This window comes from Phoenix dactylifera, unplaced genomic scaffold, assembly GCF_009389715.1.
Source record: "Phoenix dactylifera cultivar Barhee BC4 unplaced genomic scaffold, palm_55x_up_171113_PBpolish2nd_filt_p 000761F, whole genome shotgun sequence".
Classification (NCBI taxonomy): domain Eukaryota; kingdom Viridiplantae; phylum Streptophyta; class Magnoliopsida; order Arecales; family Arecaceae; genus Phoenix; species Phoenix dactylifera.
Window position 1 is genome coordinate 140,282 of NW_024068132.1, and position 24,611 is coordinate 164,892.

Here is a 24,611-nt window from a genome sequence, read left to right on the forward strand (position 1 = left end):
CGGCTTGTAAACAGCATATATGTTTCGGAAGACGAATAGAGCAGCAAACTGGTCGCCTTCTTTGTCGTCCGGCATTTCGAGAATTTTCTCTGAATATCTATAGGAGACATTTGCTCTTCCATGTATTTTCACTTTCTCGTGATTTGGTAGCATGTGCTCACATTAGAGCTATATAAATTGCCATCTTTATTCAAAAAAAAAAAAGTGAGGAAAAAAAAAAAAAAAGAGAAAAAGAAAAGAAGCATCCATCTGAGAGAGAGCTCGGTGTGGGTTGGCGGGGAGAGTGGATGCCGATATGCCATTGCCTTTCTTTTTTCTCTTTTTCCTCTCATCTCCACTTCCTCTCTCCCCTTTTGTGTTTCTATTTTTATTCTCTCTCCGTCGCTCGCTTTCCTTTCTCTTCTCGCCAACCCCACCACCACCATCACCTTCAACACCCAACGCCGTGAGGAATTGAGAATAGAGAGAGAGAGAGAGATCAGTAGCAGCGCCTGCGGGTTCTTGGTTTTATTATACATAGATGGGTTCGTCTGCTGGTTCTGGGAGCAGCTACGATTACGCTTTCAAGATACTGTTGATCGGTGACTCCGGGGTGGGGAAGAGCAGTCTGCTTCTCAGTTTCATCTCCAGCCATGTCGACGATCTCGCCCCGACTATCGGTATGATCTCTTGATTTCTTTTTAAGTTAGATTTTTGTGTTCTATGGTAGGAATTCAGATGACACAGGTTTCTTTCCTGGTTCGTTGAGTGGGATCGATTTTATTGACTGCTGTTGCTTTGCGCATTTACGAGGGATTCGGATGTCAAATGTTAAAGATATGGTCTTGGTCTGATCTGTGATTTAGTTGATACATTTAGTTACATCTCTCGTGGCATCTCGATTATTTTTTGTGACGAGATGGCCGTGGTTTTATTTTGTAGAATTTTGGGTTCTTATTTATATCTAGTTAGAAGAATAAGGTGATTGAAATTCCTACTTCAATGTCCATTGGTTTAGGTGGATGTACTTGGCCATATTTATTAGTGTGTTCATGCGAGCTTTTGATTTTGTAGGACTTTTAATAGTGGATAATGGCTTGATTTGTTTGCATTACTATATATCGCTCAATATATATAGATGGAAGTTTCCAGTTTGTAGAAACTGTATAACAGAGGTTATTTTGTCACAATAACTTAAGACGAACTATCACAACTTGATATAGTTTTCAAATTTGAATTGTAGATTTTTTTCCTTTTTTCTGGTAGAAAAATTTGGAGTATGGTTGAATGAACAAGCCAACTTAAGAGATTTTGAGGCTCTGTCGTATTTGGTTGTGGATATTTGCGGTGTCATTTACTTGTGTTTACTTGCATTCTAGTTCATAAAATAATTAGAAGTCAGATAATGACCAAAGTGCTGCAGAGCTATTGGAATAATATGATTAGTTTAAGATTTTAAGGAAGGATTATGTTGAATTTTTTTGGTTTGTTGTCCATGTTAGGCATCGTTTTGGGGGGCCAAGTGCCTAATGTATTAGGGGTAGAAAGATGATTTAAGGTGGTGCTATAAGAGATTATTAAGTTTCTTGAGGTTCTGGCCTCTTGGCACTGGTTGGTTTTGCCTCTATTTGTAAAGGATGAGATCCATGTGTAGGATAAGCGAGAAAGATGCATATTGACTTGGTGATGAAGATGCTTTGTGCAAGCTTAAGGGCCATATCTTCTACATCCTTGCTAGTTTAATAATAAATATGCTATTAACTGTTCTATCACTATTTTGAACTCCTGAATATGTATTTCCAAAAATGTAATCAAATATGCGCATTTTGACTAACTGTAGTATTTGATATTATTTTACCAAGATGCTTCCCTGCTCATACATCTAAGCTTTTTGAGAGGTTTCATGCCTTGCTTCCTTCCACACATGAATCTACTCCCAGCCTACCACACCTGCTCCTGATTCAAGTGATCACAAAATGCATATGAACTTCACATGAGAAGATGTCATTGAATGCTTACTCCAAAATCTAGCTGTTTAATATCTAGATAATGTTGGCTGTTGGAGAGCTTGAATGACACCCTTCTTTTGTTCCTGTTGTTAAGAAACATGGGCATGTATAATAAATAATGCAGTTTTACATCTATCTTGGTGGTTGTTTGCCATGACTCCTTTTTCCTTTTCCAATAGCTTGTACCTAGTTTATTTATTTTAACTTTTGCTTAGTATTTATGCCCAGGAGTGGATTTTAAGATCAAACATCTTACAGTTGGTGGGAAGAGGCTGAAACTCACGATATGGGACACGGGTAAGCTCTTGTATGTAGAAAAGTAAAAATATTACCATTTCATGCTTAGACATTCCCAGCTTCAATTCAAATTATTTGTCTGAAATTTCAAGATCTACTAGGCTATCTTTTTTTCTTTACAAAATACTACTCTGTATTTTCCTCAACAGATGATACAAGAACATAATGCTGAATTTTTTGTCGGAAATGATTATAGGTTCCCAACATAAAACATATGCATAAAAAGATAAAAGATATCTTTCCAGCAACTGGAAGCAAATGCTAATCCATGAAAGAAAATGCTATTATGAAGTGCTTAATAGTTTATTTAATCCATGAAAGAAAATAGTTATGAAGTACTTTATAGTCATTAAGACTATAAATACTGAAATTCCTTCCATAGAAGTTGGTATCAAAATTCATCGGTATGTGCATGGCTACGTGGAATGATCTACCAAATTTTAGAACATTAGGACCAGCTTGCAACATGATTTGTGTAATTTGGGGCCAAATCCTTAGCCAAGACATTTTTAGACAAGAAAGAGGCTTTCGAGAAAATCCATGACGCCAACTGAGGTAACAGGACCTACCACATGGGTTATTCAATTTAATTTCATGATTAGGATGCAACCTTCCTATTTGCTAGATTTTGAAATATTTGAGAAGAAGAGGAAAACATGATGGTGTTGCTTCTGCTTTTTGAAAAGTTCTTCTTACAAGAAAAAGCCAGAAGCTAGGTTTTCTAGCTTCTCCTAAAAAACACTTTTTTTCCTCTCATAGAAGTGCTTATCAGATATTGTCATCAAACACTTACTTTCTCTGAGAAGCACTTTTTTACTTTTAAAGTTACAAAAGTACTTTTTTAAGAAACAGCAAACATATCATAAATTTGTATAAAGAACTGCTTGCATCTTGGAGGCATATAAGCTGAAAATTCAAATTGAATCACTTGTTTTCCTAATGAGGGTCAATCATCGGTAATTTTTTTATTATACTGATCTACTTTCTTTTCCAGTATCTATCAAAGAACCCTCATGAGTAGTGGTTTGCTAAGATTTAGGTTATTATTCAAAATATCATTAAATGCATGGAAAGCCGTACCGGCCCGTACCAGCCGGTACGGGCCGGTACGTACCGGTCCGGTTCTTGATCGGTACTGAAAATAGATGAAAATCGGTATTTTCCGGTTTTCATCTGCGAACCGGTACGGAGCCCGAACCGGCCGGTACCGCTTGAGCCGGTTCGCACCGGTACGGTTTTTTTTTTTTTTTTTTTGGGGAACCACAGCGCCTCGCGCTGTGGTTTTTAAAACTACCGCGTGGCGCACGGGCCACTTCTTTCAAAAAAAAAAAATCGGTTTTTTTTTTGGGGAACCACAGCGCCACGCGCTGTGGTTTTTAAAACCACGCGCCCGCGCGTGGTTTTAAGGAAGTCAAATTAAAAAAAATCGGATTTTTTTTTGGGGAACGCGCTGTGGTTTTTAAAACCACCGCGTGGCGCGTGGTTTTAAAAACCACGCGCCCGCGCGTGGTTTTAAGGAAGAAGTGGCCCACGGGCCACTTCTTTCAAATAAAAAAAAAAGGCGGGTTTTTTTTTTTGGGGGGGAACCACAGCGCCACGCGCTGTGGTTTTTAAAACCACCGCGTGGCATGTGGTTTTAAAAACCATGCGCCCGCGCATGGTTTTAAGGAACCCACGGGCCACTTCTTTCAAATAAAAAAAAAAGAAGTATTTTAATTGAAAAACCACCTCCGGCCACTCCTTCCCATCAAAAAAACAAAGAAGGCCACTTCTTTTCTGACACTTTTGTTTTAAAAAAAGAAGTGGCTCTCGGCCACTTCTTTTTTTGAATTGACAGTACGAAAGAAGTGGCCTTTCGGCCACTTCTTTCCTCGCTCGTTCGGTTTTTAAAACCGAACGAGAGGCTCTCCAGAATACTAAAATCCAGGAATGAGCCTCTGAAGAGTAATCAGAGACAGGAAGATTTGAGAGATAGCCCACAAATTGAGGAGGAGGTCCTGCCCAAAAAATCCAGCGGAGACTATTTAAGGTGCAGTTTTTTTGTCCTATGTTATTTCATTAATTTTGTTAATAATTTATTTAAAAAATAGTTTATAAATTACTTAAATAATAAGATAATGCAAAAATTTACTTTATTAGCTTAATTTTTTGATAAGTTATCCTTTTATGATAGAAATGGAGCCATCAAGAAAAACGAACCCTGCAAAGTGTGATATTGGCTGGTCTTATGGGCGAAGATTTGGAAGTGAGGGGCAACGACACCAGTTTCAATGCAAGTTTTGCGACAAGGTTTTCAAGGGAGGAGGGGTAACCAGGTTGAAGCAACACTTAGCCGGAAATTCCGGTGAGGTTGCTACGTGCCCAAATTGTCCTAGCAAGATTCGTGTGCTGATGAGGCAGAATCTCGCTGAGGCCAAAGAAGCGAAGGAGATGGTTTCCAAGAAGAGGGCGGAGGTCGATCGCCAAGCGGCAGAGCCACCTTCTTATCACTCTAGAGAGCCAGAGGAGGTCAAGAATCTAGATGAGGAGGAGGCAGATATCTAGGGACCGGTACCGTATCGGCCGGTACCGCGAGCCAGACATTTTTTTTTAAATGTTGTCTCTGTTGGATCTTAAATTAAGTGAAAATTGATGTTTTCATGGCCGCCTGAATATCTGCCTCCTCCTCATCTAGATTCTCAACCTCCTCTGGCTCCCTAGAGTGATAAGAAGGTGGCTCTGCTGCTTGGCGATCGACCTCCGCCCTCTTCTTGGAAGCCATCTCCTTCGCTTCTTTGGCCTCAGCAAGATTCTGCCTCATCAGCACACGAATCTCGCTAGGACAATTTGGGCACGTAGCAACCTCACCGGAATTTCCGACTAAGTGTTGCTTCAACCTGGTTACCCCTCCTCCCTTGAAAACCTTGTCGCAAAACTTGCATTGAAACTGGTGTCGTTGCCCCTCACTTCCAAGTCTTCGCCCATAAGACCAGCCAATATCACGCTTTTCAGGGTTCGTTTTTCTTGATGGCTCCATTTCTATCATAAAAGGACAACTTATCAAAAAATTAAGCTAATAAAGTAAATTTTTGCATTATCTTATTATTTAAGTAATTTATAAACTATTTTTTTAAATAAATTATTAACAAAATTAATGAAATAACATAGGACAAAAAAACCGCACCTTATATAGTCTCCGCTGGATTTTTTGGGCAGGACTTTCTCCTCAATTTGTGGGCTATCTCTCAAATCTTTCCGTCTCTGATTACTCTTCAGAGGCTCATTCCTGGATTTTAGTATTCTGGAGTTATTAACAGAGCCTCTCGTTCGATTTTTATAACCGAACGAGCGAGGAAAGAAGTGGCCGAGAGGCCACTTTTTTCTTACTGTCAATTCAAAAAAAGAAGTGGCTCGGCCACTTCTTTTTTTAAAACAAAAGTGTCAGAAAAGAAGTGGCTGAGAGGCCACTTCTTTGTTTTTTTGATGGGAAGGAGTGGTCGGAGGTGGTTTTTCAAATAAAATACTTCTTTTTTTTTTATTTGAAAGAAGTGGCCCGTGGGCCACTTCTTCCTTAAAACCATGCGCCACACGGTGGTTTTAAAAACCACAGCACGTGGCGCTGTGGTTCCCCAAAAAAAAAAAAAATCCGGCTTTTTTTTTATTTGAAAGAAGTGGCCTGTGGGCCACTTCTTCCTTAAAACCACGCGTGGGCACGTGGTTTTTAAAACCACGTGTGGCCGCGTGGTTTTTAAAACCATGCGCCACGCGGTGGTTTTAAAAACTACAGCGCGTGGCGCTGTGGTTCCCCCCCCCAAAAAAAAACCCAATTTTTTTTTGAAAGAAGTGGCGCGTGTTTTTGAAACCACGCGCCACGCGGTGGTTTTAAAAACCACAGCGCGAGGCGCTGTGGTTCCCAAAAAAAAAAAGAAAACCGTACCGGTGCGCACCGGCCGATACGAGGCCGGTACCAAGCGGTACCGGCCGGTTTCGGCCGGTACGGGTACAGGCTCCGTACCGGCCGGTTCGCAGATGAAATACCGGTTTTCATCTGTTTCCGGTACCGGTCAAGAACCGGACCGGTACGTACCGGCCCGTACGGGCCGGTACGGCTTTCCATGCTTGATTTATTTATATATATTCATGGAGGCTACGACATTATTAATTGAGCAATTCTAGTTCTCTCTTCTTCATTTACTCTTTTTTTTTCCCTGGTATGAAGAGATCCATAAGCAATTTCCTTCAATGTTCATTATATGTTATAATCATGTCCTCTCAAAGGAGGTGGATGAAACCCATAGGCATATCTTGCTCGAACTCCCAAAAGTACATGGATTTATTTTCCCTTGAATTTTTGAAATGTAGTCAGCTTGTTTGACCAATAGTTATGATGGGTGGACCAATATTGGGTTCCTTTAAAAAAAACCAAATATTTGGATATCTGTAGCGATTTGCCAAGGAAGTTGTTCTCCTGTTTCCACAAGTTTTCTGAGTGTACTTCCAACTTCTGAATTTCTTGTCGTAATGCTAGTTGTATTCAATCATAGACCTAGCCTCTGTTTCAAATGGACCAAGTGCATGGATACCAGAAGGTGCATAACCAAGCTGCTGATGCCTGCCTTTTCAGATATGATGACAGTGAGCACTCTAAATGAAGAGAATTTCTTGGCCCTCCATTTCTTATGCAGCAGTTTCCCCCTGAAGTATTCTCTTATTTGTATACTCTAAACTCCCCAATCCTACATCGAGTCTTTACTTGCATTATCATAGACAACTCTGACACCCAAGTTATTCAAAAGTTCCTTCGCAAGTGGAAATGCATGGGTATTAGTAGATTCCTCATGGACCCATTTATTGTAGTAGACAAAGCTACACCTCTTCCAAACTGCCAACAGAAGTAAGATATTTCTAACCTTCTGAATCCACAACAGCCCTATGACCAAAATTTAAGCCTCCCAACTAGGTGGAGATTTAATTTGGTGAACGAGTTACATTATGCATCTTTAGAGCTTGAAGAAGTGTAGTTAAGACTAGCATCCCCATAATCACAAAGAATATAATGAATACACTCCGAATGAAAACCATACCTTGTACATGTACCACTATTAATATTGTAATGTTGAAATGAGAAATTGAATGTTGGAAATGATCATGTATGTACTTCCAAAGGAACACTTGAGGAACACATAATAATTGTAAGCCGAAAACGTGTTTGGAGAACTCCATCCTGAGTAAATGGCCAATCTGGTCAAATCTTCACTCATAGGAATTGGAAGGCTAATATTCATAATTTCCTCAATGTTTCTGATGGAAAAATGAAATGTAATAAATCTTATTCCAAGTGTCATGTTCTCCAATGAATTTACTCCTCTATCACTTCTATGTTATAAGAAAAACACTCAGTTTTGTTTTCGTAGTTTGCATTTTCTATTTATGTGAATTTGAAGAACTTGTTCTCTAGCAATACAGTCCTGAGCAATAGTATTCTATCATTTAAGTAGTGAGTTATCAGCTGAAATGATAAAGAAATTTACAATAAGACATCTTAAGGTGGAGATAAAGGCTTGGACTTGGATTTGTGTCAAAGTGTCAGGAAAGATGAGAGGAAGGCCTTAAAGAAACAGGGTGTAAATTTGAGAAAGGATCCAGATGCCTCCATCAGGCTTGGGTTGCCCACTTTGGAATTGGCCTAGAAACTGCACCACCTGGGCAAGCTGGTAATGCTTTAGGTAGTTGGGAGGGAAACCACTTGAGGCAGGCAACTAGATGGCATCTTGCACCTATTTGTAATCATTGTGTGTAAGCAGGCTTGTATTAATAGGGGAGATACCCCTTCAAGGAATCACGATGAGGAGGTTGGAGGCACAACCCAAATAGTTGGATAGAGGCTTTTAAATTGTGGTTGAAAAGCTGATCTGGTAGAGTCAATGCCATTGTTCAGCTTGTATAATGGGATTTTTCGAGGAAGTGTTTGTATTTCTAACATAACAGAAATGTACCCACCAATTAAATTTTGAAGAAACACATAATAATGATTTAATAAAGAATTCTTTTTTTTTATTGGAGATGCTCAAATATTTGTTTTGGAATGATCCATGGATGAGATTGATCACCTTCTAACGCTCATATCCAGAACATTTTTAGCTTTGTTATAATCCTAATGTCGCTATTAAAAAGGTTCGCCAACTTCTATCCTTGGCCCGCCTCTTTAGGAGATATCTTGAGCCTCCACTATTCCGGTTATACCTTGTTCTCTGTACATAACTACTGAATTTCAACCTTTTCCAAGATGATTATACTATCAGATGGGAATGGAGCAGTGATCTAAAGTTCTCAGTATGCTTTCATTTTTTCCTCAATCTTTTATACTGCTCATGTGAGAACCCGTGTGAGCATGTGTTTAGTTCCGCATCGGTTATTCGCTGGGTAGATCTTGGGTACTTATACAAGATCAAGGAATCCAAATAATATCTTCTGGCTAGCATTTTTGGATGAGTTCATGGGTTGCTATAAATGATATCAGAGGAGACCTGGCCCATAACCTATGTGGACAAGGGGATACTACAATACGGATCCATTGTGGCTGACCACAGGCCGATCGAGGTGCTTTGATTAGATTTGAATGGATTTGAATTCTTAGTCTGACGAAGACATCAGAGCTTAAACGGAGAGAGTATGTGAGGACCCATGCAGGCGTGTGTTTAGTCCCATATCAGTTACTCACTGGATGGATCTTGGGTACTTATACAAGATCAAGAAACCCAAATAATACCTTCCGACTAGCCTTTTTAGGAGAGGTTCTAGGTTGTTACAGCTCACTACCTTGGGACATAAACATTTGTCAGGCATCTCTAACTCAGAAAGTAACAATCTTTATCGCCTAGCTTGCTTACAGGAGATAAGCTTCAACAGAGAGGATGACTTGTTCCAACAATTAGCATTGTTTGCAAGCAAAATCTGGAAACAGTGTGCCATCTGCTCCCTGAATGCCCATATGCCACTTTTATCTGGGGATTCTTCGTACCCCTTCTTAACCAAAATGTAAGTTCACCAGCTAGCCTGCCATCTATTTTGGATGATTTGATGCTCACAAGCTTAGCTGCTAAGCTGTGAGGTGGTTCGAATGTGCTTACATAGGGCTGCATTTGCCATCTTGGAAAGAAAGAAATGAGTTCAACTTCAATAATAAACACTCCACAAAACTTAAGACATGGACAACATTACCTTGCCTTTCATCAACTGGACTTCAGCACTTAGCGACAAACAACTCTAAGGGCATGTTTGGTTTGGGAGAGTTGGATTCTGGAATGAGAATGAGTGACTCCCGTTTCAGCTATTTTCTTGAGGGGAGGAAGAGGGGGATCCAACTACCCTAATCCCCCAAGATCCAATTCAGACTCTTTCCTGGTATTCAAATTCTATTCCGAATCCGATTTTGATTTCAATCACAAACCAAACACGTTGGGGAATATGGCCATTTTGATTCGCATTCCAATCCATTTCGACTCCAATTCTAATTCTGATTTTGGTTGCCAACCAATCGTACCCTGAATCTAATCACAATCTCCGAAGGGTAAGGTTGGTGAAGCTCTCCGTTTCTACGGCTCTCTAGTTTGTTGCTGCATGTTTCACCCTCTAGTAGTCAATGATGCAAATTCTGGCTTTCAGTGCACATTTGTCACGCCCCTTCCTGCGCGGGGCACGTGAGGTACCTAGTGCCCACGTGGGGGCAACATGAGGGGAGAACACGGGGCTCCCCTGCCAGATATTGTCCGGTTCTGGGGCCCTCACGCGCGCATACGTGCCGCTTAGACCTCTCTCCGATTTTGTTTTCCACCCAAAACGCGTCTGTAGGATTTGGAGACACCCGCCTTGTATGCCCAGGCTCTGAAACGAGTCTAGCCGATGTGGGATCTTTCATTCACCCACCCTCGGACTAAAGCCGTCCTCGGCTCTGATACATTAGTAGCTAGATAGCTCATACAAATAAATTCAGTCGAACTTCTTTGGTTAAATGATCTCTTGACGGATCAACCTCTAGGATAGTGCGTGATTTGGTGGTGGCCTGTTGCCAGCGAATCACTTTTAAGCGAGGCACTAACATGTCCAACTGCACTGAACTGCCCCTAGACTAGGCTTGACATGCACCTAATTGCTTGAATCAAATTGAGCTTTATTCATGCTTCACTGCATCAAGCCCCCTGCTCGAACCCACTATCATTGTGAAATGCCATGCCAACCGCTGGGCCATTGCCCCATTCTTTAGATATTTTAGTTTTCTTAGGAGACTTTATGGCTTAAAATAGAGACAAAGTGCCACATTATGCATGCACCTTCATGATAGTGTCTCTTTAATTGTTGAGAAGATAAGGACCCCACCTGATTTGTACGTTAGTCCCCACCTTGTTCCTATGTTTGTACCCGGTCTGTCACACAGCAATGGACCCATCCATTCATGAATGCTTTACAAACAGCCTGTTGCGAGGACCAACAGTTGTATGACATCTGTCATGATGTTGATTACAAGAATCACCATACTTTGTGCATGTTTCATCGGATCTCCTATTGATGCTAAGTCCCACTTAACCACAATCTCCCCTAATCTAATCTGTAACCTTCTGAAACTCCAGTGCCACTCCTCCCCCTCCTCCATGTGTTTTTATGGGATTTCATTCTCTTAACGAAATCAGGGGCTGATTCCTACAAGACCACCTTTAATCTTTCAAAACTAAAAAAATATAAAATAAAGAGAACATTTATTTTTGAGCTAAATGGAGCATTGAAAGTATATAGTCAAAGATGGGGTGGATGTATTGGGATAGAGATGCAAGAGGAGCAAGATTCTGGATTGAGTTCAGCTACACCAGGCAGAAGATTGTAGCTGCTAAGACTTGGCTGATTGCAATTGGCGTTTGATTGAAGGAGAGATTCCACAGATTAGCCTTACCAATGGACATTGGCAGTAGCTGACAAGGGATTGAACTGAATTATGGAAAGTGTAAACCTCCTCCGGAGCAAAATCTTGTAGCTGAATCTGCTGAAGCAACCCAATATTAAGATTGGATGCTGATATTGCTACATTTTTAAAACTTTTACTATTTTTAGGTCTTTAGTATGATTATTTTTGTCTCCATGTGCCTTCAATTTGTCATCTTCTCTTCAGTACAAAACATGAGGCATTTCTATGCAATGAGATTATATTATAATTTCTACAGAATTCTTCAAGCATTATTGCTTACTTTTGAAATATAGTAACAATTATAATTCATATTTATGTCTTTTTTTCCGAGTTGAAAGTACTCTTGTGAACTTCTATTTTACGTGTATCATCTTTGTATTGGTGGAATATCTTAACATGCTGATAACGTATTTGTCCAAATTCCTTCCTGATACATGATGTTCCATGCTGCAAACAATATAATATGGAAACACTGTAATTTCTGTAAATGATGCTGTGAGTTCTTGAGGAAAGTTCGTGAGAATAATATGAATTTTGACATATTGTTTCTGGTGTTTGTAATGAAGTATATGTGCCACTTTATAACTTTATCCCCCATTTTTTTAAACTATTTATGCACATTTTGCAGCTGGGCAGGAGAAATTTAGGACGCTAACTAGTTCTTATTATAGAGGTGCTCAAGGAATCATTCTAGGTAAGCAAATCAATTAACAAGCTACAGTAAGCATTATCTCGAACTTTTTTCTTTTTTACTTTTCTCCTTTTCTGTCCAATTCTCATTTGGCACATTATCGTCATTGGATGTACTTGTTTGTTTATGGGTGCTGCCTTATTAATACCTTCTTCTCTTTTAAAATGCTCACATGCTTCATAAGATATAAAAATGTCTTATGGAAAAGTTTATAAAACTCCACCAGATAGTGGGCAAAAGAGTTGTTGAATAAGATTATATGGTTAGTAGAATAAATTCTTTTATTGCATGATATTACACTCGAGTGGATGGTAACAATATACTTGTCATTGAGGTAGTTTGCTTTATGGAGCAGGCTACATTCTGATAGGCTAGCAATAAAGCATTCTGATAGGTTCTTCAAGAAATTTTTCATTTTATTTACTTCTGTTGAGTTTATATGCTGCCTCTTCTTGCTGTGGGCAATGAAGAGAGGTACTGGAGCTGTCAAAACCAACGTCTAAACCTCTCTCAGCAGGTAGCTGTTATGGCTCTGCTCCTGCTTTCTAATAGTCAAATTCCCAAAGCAGGACAAGAATTTAGGTGCTATCTTTGTTTTAATTTTTCTGTTTAGAACTGTTTTCTGTTATTTATTTTTTCAGAAAAACAAGGGTGGGCGAGCCCTACCTAATTCATTGACATAATGGAGGTTGGATTCTGCTATATTAGACACTTCCACTATAACCAATTTTTTCTCTGACTGATTGGTTGTGTCATTCATTCATCTGTTAAATGTATTAGTGCCAAAATCATCTTTACCATATAGTTCTTACTTCTTAGCAATCTTCTACATAGCCTTGTTTTTGTGTATACATGTAACCACCCAAGACCTCATCCAAAATGGCTAGCCAGAAGGTATTATTTAGGTTCCTTGATCCTATATAAGTATCCAAGATCTATCCAGCGAATAACCAATGTGGGATTAAACACACATTCGCACGGGTCCTCGCATACTCCTTCCGTTTAAGCTCTGACATTCTCGTCAGGCTAAAGGTTCAAATCCATTGAAATCTAATTCTAAGTACCACGATCGGCCCGTGGTCAACTCTAATGGATTTGTGTTGCAGTATCCCTTAATCCATATAGGTTATGAGCCGGGTCTTTTCTAATACCATTTGTGACAACCTAGGACCTCACCCAAAATGGCTAGTCGGAAGGTATTATTTGGATTCCTTGATCCTGTATAAGTATCTAAGATCTACCCAACGAATAACCGTTGTCGGACTAAGCACATGTCCGCACGGGTCTTCACAATACGGATAAAACATTGTTGTGGGTGGGTTGCATTTTTCTCTTGAATATAGTTGGAATCTTATTCACAATATGAGCCTTCGTACATATTCTAGAAAGAAAACAGCCTTAAATTGGGACATGAGATGATCCTAATCAGATTGAACTTTTATTGAACTGGTGACCTTGTTATGCAGATATTGCTGAAATGGGAGTTGATTATAGAAGATATGGCTGCTCTAAGTTAAGAAATTGATCACATGAATTTCTTCATATGCTTTGTCCAGTATATTTGGTGAACAGAACAGTTGAACTGGCTGCCATTTATTGATACATATTTGCAGGACTTTTCTTATCTTCACTCGACTGAAGTACATGATCTGAGTGCCTTACTCCACAACACCAGACATTGAGACAATCATGTCCTCATATGGGGATAGGTTTCCATGATAAGAACAATTTTTCAGGATAATGGTGCCAAAAAAGGGTTGGGCCAGTCCTCAATAATTACCAGATTCTGCTTGCCATTCCTGGAAAAGGTGGACATTAGTAATCAATGATACCACAGTACATTGCACCAGTGAAGTTATGAGTTAAGTAACCGACTTTGACTTTGTTTTTCTCAGAAGGCAAGAGCCGCTATGGTTTTCTGCCATCATAGTGTATCTTTATTCTTTGAGAAGTGTCCCTTGTAGGGCAGCCGATCACTTCAGTCAAGTTGCACCATCAACTTTAGTGGCTCAGAATTCAGGCGCATGGTGAGTTGTATCCCTAGATTAACACTTGTTAAGATTGTATATGGGGAAGGAGAAAGTGAAGAGAGAGGGTAATGGTTGACCTACAGTGTTAGAATGTGGACCAATAGAGATGAGATTTGACTAATGGAGGGTGGAAGAAACACATGCAGGGAGTAAAGTGCATTAATAAGGTGCTTAAATGTGATTCCATGAGGGATACATATAGTTATATAGATGGATCCTAGCAATTATTTTTTAATTTTGAAGTAGTTTACTAATTTTATTTATGTTTGGTTGACATCATTTGTTTGATGCCGAGGTACAGCGTCTGAGTTAAGAAAGGATCTATGGACATGGGATAGATATGTGCACAACCAGGCAGCATCAATGATCTCAAAAATTGATGTGAACATTGGTCAAAAAATCTAATAGAGTTAACTTTGAGACTTGTGATGCACTAGGTGTAGCTATGTAGGGTTATCTATAAGAATGCACCAAGGTGAAGAAAAAAATGGTGGTAGCATCGAGTAGGATTGGTCAATTAGCAAGTCTGATCAAATTAATGTTTATAACATTTTAACATGCCAAAAACCTTCAAGGGATCGATAAAGAGACACTAAAAAGAATCATATATAAAGGGCAGCCCAATGCATGAGGCTCCAGCTACTACGGGGTTTGGCAAGGTTAGATGCATCCAACCGTACCTTGCATGCAAAGTGGTTGTTTCCATATTTTGAACCCATTACACCTAAGTCCCAATGGAGTAACCTCACCGTTGCACCAAGGTTCACCCTCTTCAGTGTTTTGAATGCATGGCACCCAGGTCATAGTGGAACAGTCTTATTGTTGTACCAAGACTTGCCCTCACCAACATGAAGCATATATAACCAAAAACAATGACCAAGTCAGTTGCGCCCGAGGTTGAAAAGAGAAGAGAAAGTGCCATATATCTTGCTTGTGAAGTTTGAGATTGTCAGACTGTGTGCAGTAATGTATCAACATGCACCTATACAAGAAGATATTCTACCATGTTGAAAGATACAGAAAAGCACAAGCCTATTCATTTGGCATCTACACTGCTTTGATTTTCTCTCTAGTCATGTGTAGACATGTTTCGCATACTCAACAAAGAATATGACTCTTCAATATAGCATCTGACATTAGGTGAAACTTGTGCTCTATTGCTGTTATACACAAGTGAAATATTTGAATTATGCATTAAAAAATCTAATCTACAAACTATGACAAAAAATGGTGATTATATAGGATTAAATATTGAAAAGAATGATTAAGAGCTCATTTTTAAGTGAAAACATAAGAATTGAACTTGTCTGTATCAAATTTCTAATTAGGAAAATATATTTAATAGTCAATTGATTTAACACTGTAATCCACTGAACAGAACATATACTTGTTTGACCCCTACTGTAGTGTGGTATGCTGCCATACATGCTGATCTGAGTTGACCACCAACATGGGTTTGTACATGACACTGACCCATGTAAGAACTTTCAGAGCAGTTTTAGATCACTAAATGAGAAACACTGGAATTTATATTCTCGTACCTATAGAAACAGCCCTTGTCTTCTCCCCCTTGAGACACAACTTTGAGACTAATAATTCAGTGCATGCTAGCTTTCAAATTCTCCTAATATTCACTTGTGTTGGGTTTTATGCAATAGCACTTGGATATCATTCATGCCATGGTGCCTTATGATGGTTTATCTTCAATTTCCTTCCTTTGTATGCAAATCTTGAGCATTGTCTATTCACAACTTTCTGTTGCTTCTCCATGACTTGCCTGCCAATGCCAAACCTCCTTGCTGTCTTTTAATTTTGCCAAGTAGAATGTATGAATGCTAATCATTTTTAAAGCCAAATTTTCTTTGTTCAAACCTACATTGCTTGCCTTGCTCATTGCCATATTTTTCCTTTTAAAGATTCACCTGATCAACTGTACTATATCTCACCATCTATTAGTATCATTACACTCTTTCGACATGTTTTAGCAGGTCAACCTTACTTTTCATATGCCACAGATGCTCTTCTTTTTCATGGTCAGCTTTGCACAATTTTGGCCACCAGAGTCTGATTCCTGTTATTTAATTCAATCATAGCTTTATCATGTCTATCTAGAACAATCTTCACATTCTCTAGTGTGTAAACAAAAAAGTAGTTTAGGTAATTACCTGGTTAAACTTTTAGTACAGGCATATTGACATTGCTTATACCCGAACCCTCCAGATGAAATATATGGAGGATTAGTGTCAGGTTGGCACTTGGCCTAAATAAAGCCAGAATGTGAAACAGAAAGATTTGCTACAACTTGTTGCTCATGATTCTGTTGAGCAAATGATTGACTCTTTTGTTCGCTAATAGCTCTCATCCCCGTACTTCTTCTAGATATGGTTCCTCAAGTGGCTTTCAAAATTTATGATGTTATTAGGGTATATATTATGGATGCAGAAAGGCTAACTCTTTGATTTTCTTCTCCTGTTAGTTTATGATGTGACGAGGCGAGAAACTTTTACAAACTTAGCTGATATATGGGCCAGGGAAATTGACTTGTACTCCACTAGTCAAGACTGCGTCAAAATGGTTGTTGGGAATAAAGTTGACAAGGTAGCCTCTATAGTCATTGTTATTTTGTTATTGTGGATAATTGCTGTGTTTGACAATTCTGAAGCTAATAACATTTTGTAACGCGACATAAAGAAATGTAGTTATTAGCTTTTTTAATTCCAAGGTATCTTCCATTGTCATTGTTATTTTGTTATTTTAGATAATTGTTGTGTTTGAAAATTCTGACGCTAATAACATTTTGTAGCATAATACAAAGAAAGGTGTATATTAGGATTTTATTGTTCTTTAATTGACATTTTCTGTATAATGTAGGGCATGCAGTGCTCAATACATGTTACTCTAATCACCTTATAACATGCCAGGAAACTGAGAAGATGGTGACAAGGGAAGAGGGAATTGCTTTTGCACAAGAGTATGGATGCTTGTTTCTTGAATGCAGTGCAAAAACACGAGAAAATGTGGAGAAATGTTTTGAAGAACTTGCCCTGAAGGTACACTTCATAAAAGATATGTGGATTTTATCTGAATTTGATGAAAATTTCTTCTAGTACTATGATTTGACCACTCGGTTATGACTCATGAGGAATGTTAAACTATAGAAGTTTCTCTGCTCATATCAGGTTCTCATTCTGTTTGTAAATTGGATTGCTGCGAACTTTAACTTTGTTTGATTGTGTTGATGCCAAAATAGGTTTTCTCCATCTCAAGGATCATACATATTGAAATAAAAAAAAAATAGTATTCCTCATGTCTCTTTTTTTTTAAACAACACAGATGCTACAACATGTTGCATTAATGACTTTTTGTGGGGATCACTGGTCAATAGGGATGATAAATCTGATCTCCGATCTTGATTGCTATGTTTAAGTCTTCTTTCCATTGTGATTGGAGGCTAGTTAGGACTTCACTATGTTGGGAAAAACTATATTGATCATTGCAGAAACTAAGTGATGCTCTTTTACAGATTCTTGAGGTTCCTAGTCTATTGGAGGAAGGATCTGCAACCGTGAAGAGGAACATTTTGAAACAGAATCCGGAAGATCATGCAAGCCAAGGCGGGGGCTGTTGCTTGTAAATATTACATGGTCTATGACTTGATGAAAATAGCTGGCTGTTCAGAATTTCCTGAGCAAATAATTAAGTGATGACATGCAATCACATCATCAAAAGCCTGCTCCAAGATGATGTTAATGAGTGTGTTTGTTTGCTCATTCCTTTCATGTCAATCTAGTAGTGGGTCTGAGTGTAGAATGAAAAGAAATGATTCTATACATCTCTTTCTGATTTGCTTAAAGTGCTTTCTATTTGATGCTTGTATGTGTTTTGAGTCATGGAAGCTTGACAGAACATGTGAAAAATTTGTATTGCTAGTTGAAACAATTGTTCGTAGAAGACTGACTTCTGAGTTTAGATACCCATAAATGTGGATTATGTTTCCTCAAACCAGCTGGCATTTTCGACACCTAAAATGTCAAGTTTTGGGAGCACGATCCAAGCTCGATGGAACCCTGGTTAATTCTAAGCAGCTTGAGGAGCTTCTCTGGCGATAAAGAAATACAAGGGTGAGAGAAAGAGAGAGCTGTATGCATGCGTTCCAGTTTTGTATCTGTGTGAAGTGTCCACTGTGCTGTTTTTTTGCTACAAAACCACTGTTGTTTGCTCAGAGATTATGCTAGTTGTTTGCTATGGTATTCTGCTAGTTGAGCGATGGCCTTACGTAATGATGGTCCAATTATGCCTCAGCGTGTCTCTAGTTGATGCTGTGAGATCCGGCCCAGATAGGCCGTTTTGGGATGAAGTCGGTTGTTTTGGGCTGAAGTAGGCAGCCCAACCAACATCAGCAGGGGAGAGTGGATTAAAACAAAGGATCGTGATCGTCTGCTTCTTCTTCGCCTCTTTGATCCAGCACTTGATCGCTTGCTGTTAGCGAGAACTTTGCAGGCCATTTGGTCGGTCGAACTCACTGCCACAGGGATCATGGGTGGAGCAACGACTCCGACCTTATCCTCTTTGTAAGCTCTCTATAAAGCCTCCTCTTCCCTTTCTCTGGATCCTCCATCGAGCACCTCCTCTCCTCCTCCCTCTTTCTGCCCTCCCTCCGGTGGCTGACATGCCGCCGCAACCAAGTTCTGCCGAGCCCTCTCCTCCCTTCTCTCTCTCTCTCTCTCTATTTCCTCCGCTTCGAGGCTCCTTCTCCCCGTTTCGAGCGCCGTCTCCGCTAGCCTGCCGGACCGAGCCCTTCGATTGAGATCCATCACCACCTTCGTTGGCACCGGTGAGCTCTCTTTTTCCCCATATTCCTCTGCTCTAGATTTTCACCAGAGTTCCTTACTCTTGTCGCCCTTGTTTGTAGATCTGGACCTCTGTTAGAGCCCAGATACCATCATCGAATTCCTCCCCCTTTCTCTCATCTAGTCCTCTTCCTTGTCCTTTTTGGAGACTCGACAGTCTGGCATGCTCGCCGGAGACTGCCGCTTAGTGGTGGCTGACGTCGAACTTAGCTTGGTGTGGCTATGCCTAAAGATAGAGCAACCTCTATCTTAGTAACCTGAGGCCTCAAGCCTTTTCATCTCTAGTTTTTTGGCCTTCTTCTGGCTGCTGCTCAACTTAGGCTTCATTACTCTATTAGCATCCCCGTCTTTGGTCTCCCTAATGTCGTCTACACCATGCGATTTTTTTCCACGACGATTCACTTGCTATTTGATTTTCATCTAGCCTCAATGGCTTAAGTCATCAACTGCCTTTGCTATGTAGACCCCTATCCGGCCCTGAGGACATGCTTTCTTGAATAGCCGAGAGTAGTTCATGGGTTTGCATGTGTCGGGACCCCCATAGGCTCCGCTGCATGAGTACTGATCCGTATTAAAAGCCAAACTTTCTTGCATCCCACCAAGCTACCATTCTGCGCCTTCTCCTGCAGCACCGGCAGGCACAACACATTGATATTAGCCAAGCAGGCAATGACACTGCAATATCCCATCGCTCCTCCCTGCAGGGTGAACTCAATGAGAGTGGTGGGTGGGGCTTGTTGGAGCAAAATAGATGCCAATAACATGCAAATGGCATCAAATAACAATGACAAATAGAGCTGAATAATGGGGCACAAGATAGGCTCAAAACTACTTCATAAAATCCTTCATTTCAACCATGAAAAAACTAAAAATAGAACTTACAAATATGCAAAAAATCAACAACTAGAAAAATACATTTTCTTCTTGTAGTCTTCTTCCTTTTGATACAAAAATCTGCTCAAGGGGTTTCTCCTACCAAGCTCTCACCACCTTCTTCTCTTTCAAAGAGGAACTCAAAAGACACACCCTCATACCATACAACCTATGGGATTTTTTTTTTTTTAATATAAAGTAGGACCTAAACAAAGGGACTATTAAGAAACGAGAAAATTACGTGGAATGCCATCAAGCAAAAAATTAAAAGTAACCCATTAAATTGGGTTTACATTTCCAACATCCCCCCTTAAACCCAATTTCCAAAAATCTTCATGCCCAACATGTTCTTCAATCTTCTAAACACATCATGCTTCAATGGCTTGGTGAAGATATCCGCAGGGGCGGCCCAATGTATTTGGAGGCCTAAGGCGAACTTACTAAAGGAGGCCCTTTTTAGAAAAATAAAAAAATTTAATAAGTGTAAAATACTTTTAAAAATTTATTTAAAAATATGCGGAATGTCAGATGCCCGTTAAACCTACAAATACTTTTAACAACCAACAAAATCCAAGTTAAGAAACCATACAAATATCACTTATACAGCAGGTTCTCCGTCTTCCGAATCAATAATAATGCAACCATGCGTATGTGTTTGTGTGCTATATTTATACTCAAAGGGAAACATTTTGTAGTTTTTTCGCTGAATAATACTAGCTTGATTTGGATCACTTGTTATTGAAGATGTAAAGCTAGACACTATTAGTCTGATGAGAGTCTCTTCTCATTGTTAATGGATGCAGCATCTATATGTCTATGTTGTGCTCGTGTTTGAAGCAATGGCCACCTTTGTGGGTCAGATCTTTGTGCTCTCCCTCATTGCAATTTTTGGGGCAGCAACTACTGCAATGGTACATTTCAGTATTTTTAGTCTCTCTTTTGACATCTTGTAGTATCCGTGCAGCTGATTTTAGAAACATGATTCACATTTTAAGTCTTTCCTATGTTCATGTTTTGTTAGGTAACTACAGCGAGGAAGGCAGTCACACTACTGCTATCTTATCTGATAATTCACAAAGTCATTGACGGGGCAGCACAGCACCGGACTTTTACTGATCTCCATGGGGATCATCTTGAAACTTCTTCCAGAATACAAAGACCCTATAATCCTATTCCTCGTAAATTCAAACAGCAGCGGCAAGGATCTCGAGAACAAGAAGAAGAAAAGAGGCCCTTGGTTTGAAGTTGTATAGATATTTGCTTTGTGATCTTGTTCTCCGGTTCATTTTAGGAGTGTAATTTCCAGGGGTGGTTGTTTTATTGTTTATTGTTTTATTTTTTTTCCCTACTTTCTTCTATATGGAGAAATTCCGAAAGTTGCATGATTTTCATGGATAACAACGGGATGATCGGCCGTAAAAATGTTCTTTTTTCATTGAGAGGCCTGGTTGCCAAATTCAATCTCTTGAGTCTAATTTTGCTCCTCTAGAAAGATCAGTTATTTCATGCATTACCCACCCTGTTAATGTTACGAGGGGAAACAACAAAAAAGCTGGATATGTGTAAAAAACAATTAAATAAACCCCAAGATCTCTATAATTTCCCTTCCCGCTACAAAACAAAACAGAGGGAGAGAACCATTGAGGTATTGAACCAATATACTGAATCAGAATAAATTAACAAAAATAAATAACCCATCAGGCGGAAGAGAACAGAACACCCATAGCTAAAAAAAGAAAACAGAACACTCGAAAGAGTAAAGGCGGAAGCTCACCTCCGGCGTGGATGGAGCCCGGAGGGTTGGGCCGACTGCCAAGAAGGAGAAGAGACGCCGTCCGGCGACGCCGCCTCCCTGATTCGGTGATTCCCTCGTCACTCTCTTCGGCGAATGACTGCCGAGGACGGCGAACGGGCGATGGACCGTGGACGGAACTCGGAAGAACTAGGGAGTAAGGAGGAACTAGGAATTAGCAGATTAGGGAAGGAAGAACCGAAGAAGAGTAAGGAGGAACCAGGGATTAGCAGGAAGAACCGAAGAAGAGTAAGGAAGAACTAGGGATTAGCTGATTAGGGAAAAAAGAACGAAGAAGAATTTAGAATCGAAAGTTTTAAACTCTTCGCCGAAGAAGAGTCTTCGGCCGAGCCGAGCTGCCGAGGACGGCGGATGGAGTCTTGGAGAAGACAGGCTATCAGCTATGGATCGTAGGGGCGTAGGGCTCCATAGCCCCGTTGTCCGTTGCCCGTTGGCCACCAGGCCAAGCCTAGATGCTGGATGCCTGGCAGGCGGCAGCTAATCTATGAATCCTATGATGGGCAGCTGCAGGCTGGAGCAGCTCGTAGGCCTCCGACCGGCTCCGACGATGGCGATCCCAGACAGGAGCATGCAGAGTGGAGGCCTTCCTTTGGGCCGGGGCCTTAGGCGACCGGCGGTCGCCTAAGGCTTGGGCCGGCCCTGGATATCCGCTACTAGGTCTTGAGACTTGCAATGCACAAATTGCACTATTTTTTCTTTCATATGCTTCCAGATGAAATGATACCGAGTGTTAATATGTTTGATTCTCTCATGAAATACCGGGTTCTTGGCCAAAGCAATTGCGATTGATTATCAACAAAAATCTCCGTGGCACTTTCTTGAGAAAAATCCAAATAGTTTAACAAATTTCTTAACCAAATACTCCGCCTCACAAGTTGACAAAGTTACAATTGGTTGCTTCTTGGAGGACCAAGTGAATGCGCAGTGAATGCACCATTTTCTATAAAGAAGAGATAATCGAAGGTGCTCTTTCTTTCATCCAAACTCTACCCCAATCACTATCGGAATAGCCCACAAGTCTAAATCATGTAAATAAGAGTAGAATAAGCTATCATTGAGTGTACCTTTGTTGTAGCATAGGATCCTCTTGGTGGCATTGAGATGTGAATGATCCGGTATTTTCATATATCTACTAATCAACCTAATACTATAAAGAATATCTGATCTTGTGCAAGTAAGATATCGAAGGCTTCCAACCAAGCTTTTGAAGTAAGTATAATCAACATTACCACTTCCAATGCTCTTTCTTAACTCCAAGCCACATTCAAGGAAAGTATTAACCGGATTACAAGACTCCATTCTAAACCTCTTGAGAATCTCCTTTACATAGCCACTTTGAGAGATGAAAATTTCATCTTCCGTTTGCACCACTTCAATACCAAGAAAATAAGCTATCAAGCCAATATCTGTCATTTCAAATTCTTGAATCATGCTCTTCTTGAATGTATTGAACAAAGTTGGATTGTTGCCGATGAAGATCAAGTCATTAACATAAAGACACACAATCAACCCATCTCCATTAATAGTCACCTTCTTATACAAAGGATACTTTTCAAAGCCATCGTTATAAAAATAATTATCAACTCTTGCATTCCATGCTCTTGGTGCTTGATTCTACCCATAAAGAGCCTTCTTTAACTTGTACACTTTATCTTCATGGCTTACTTTAACATACCTCAAAGGTTGTTCTACATAAATCTCTCTCCAAGAAAGCCATTCAAGAAAGCCGATTTCACATCAAGTTGATAGATTTTTCATTTGTGTTGAGCGGCCAAAGAGAGAACCAATCTAATAGCTTGTAAGCGAGCAACGGGAGCAAATACTTCACCAAAATCAATTCCCGGTTGTTGTTTATAACATTTTGCTACCAACTTTACTTTATATCTTTGAACTTCTCTTTTTGCATCTTTTTTTGTCTTGTACACTCACTTCACACCAATTGATTTTTTTCTTGTGGTTAGCTTTTCAAAGCCCAAGTATCATTCTTTTCAATTGCCTTGATCTCTTCATCCATTGCTTTCTTCTACTTGTCTTCTTGAATAGCCTCTTCAAAGCATATAGGATCACAATCCATGAAGAAACAATACAAATTTAGATTACCATCTTGATTCTCTGTAGCTTCATAAACTTCTCTCAAGCTTCTCGTTTTGAGTGACATTTCATTAGAACTTTCTTCTGATAAAGAGGATGATAAGAAGAAGAGGATCCTTGAAGAGGTGATTGTGGCTCATTCTCAACTTGTCTTGGCACTTTCTCTTATTCAACTTGTAGCTTAACTAGAGTAGCGTCATTTTAGTTCCAATCCCACATGCTTTCTTCTTCAAACACAACATCTCTACTCATAAACACATTCTTTGTAATTGGATTGTACAACTTGTAGCCCATTGCTTCTCCACCATAACCAAGAAAGATACACTTTTTACTCTTATCATCAAGCTTTATCCTTCTAGTCTCCAGAATCTTAGCTATGCAATGCATCCAAAAACTCTAAAATGAGAGACATTTGGCTTGAAAAAGCTCCAAGCTTCTTCCGGTGTCTTCAAGTGAACATTCTTTATAGGACATCTATTCAATAGGTAAATGGCACATATGACCGCTTCGGCCCAAAATGCATAAGTTCACAAGTATAGACCCAAAATGCATAAGTTTCATTATAGAAGACCTAAAAAATTTGTAGTGGTAGATTATAGATAAGATTTTCAGGTGAATCTTATCTAAATTATAGGAGTATAAACACATTAAACAAATGTTGATGCATATGTACTGAATTAGACTCTAGCCCCTAATTTAATAGCTTTGTAGGATGATTTTTGTTTTCTTCTTCCGTTATTGAGAATTATAGGAGTGACACGAGGAGCAGAGATGAGAGAGTACCATAAGCACACTTTGGGTAGTGAATCAAAACCCTTTAAAATCCGCAAGGAGAGGGAGGAGGCAGAATAAGAACTTCTTGGGGGATAATTGGTTTGAATTCAAAAATAGGCTATCTCATTCATTAAATGGCTTAGTTATATAGTATAGATGCATGCTCTCATGAGACATCAATGACAAACAACTCTCAGGATATTCATCATAACAAATCTCAATTATCCCAAGTTTGTAAGAGTGACTTAACTATAGGCCCATCTACCAAT

At 39.6% G+C, this 24,611-nt stretch overlaps 2 protein-coding genes across 2 annotated transcripts; both read left to right on the forward strand.

Annotated features, from left to right (window-relative positions):
- The first annotated feature begins 266 nt into the window (after positions 1-266).
- Positions 267-17,894, forward strand: LOC103723446 (ras-related protein RABC2a-like). The gene is made up of 6 exons (XM_008814354.4): positions 267-659; positions 2,217-2,285; positions 11,849-11,914; positions 16,418-16,539; positions 16,863-16,991; positions 17,465-17,894. Exons 1-6 carry the CDS (start codon positions 521-523, stop codon positions 17,573-17,575), a joined length of 636 nt encoding a protein of 211 aa, XP_008812576.1. The 5' UTR covers positions 267-520; the 3' UTR covers positions 17,576-17,894.
- Positions 17,895-20,123: 2,229 nt separating this feature from the next.
- Positions 20,124-21,139, forward strand: LOC113461353 (UDP-galactose/UDP-glucose transporter 4-like). The gene is made up of 2 exons (XM_026801290.2): positions 20,124-20,575; positions 20,686-21,139. The coding sequence occupies exons 1-2, from the start codon at positions 20,462-20,464 to the stop codon at positions 20,905-20,907; spliced, it is 336 nt and encodes a 111-aa protein (XP_026657091.2). The 5' UTR covers positions 20,124-20,461; the 3' UTR covers positions 20,908-21,139.
- The last annotated feature ends 3,472 nt before the right edge of the window (positions 21,140-24,611 follow it).

Excerpts from the sequence above, each read along its gene's own strand:
- LOC103723446 (XM_008814354.4), top strand. The coding sequence starts at position 521 with ATGGGTTCGTCTGCTGGTTCTGGGAGCAGCTACGATTACGCTTTCAAG. Across the intron at positions 660-2,216 it reads CGATCTCGCCCCGACTATCG|GAGTGGATTTTAAGATCAAA; the intron begins GTATGATCTCTT and ends ATTTATGCCCAG. Across the intron at positions 11,915-16,417 it reads TGCTCAAGGAATCATTCTAG|TTTATGATGTGACGAGGCGA; the intron begins GTAAGCAAATCA and ends TTCTCCTGTTAG.
- LOC113461353 (XM_026801290.2), top strand. The coding sequence starts at position 20,462 with ATGCAGCATCTATATGTCTATGTTGTGCTCGTGTTTGAAGCAATGGCC. Across the intron at positions 20,576-20,685 it reads GGGCAGCAACTACTGCAATG|GTAACTACAGCGAGGAAGGC; the intron begins GTACATTTCAGT and ends ATGTTTTGTTAG.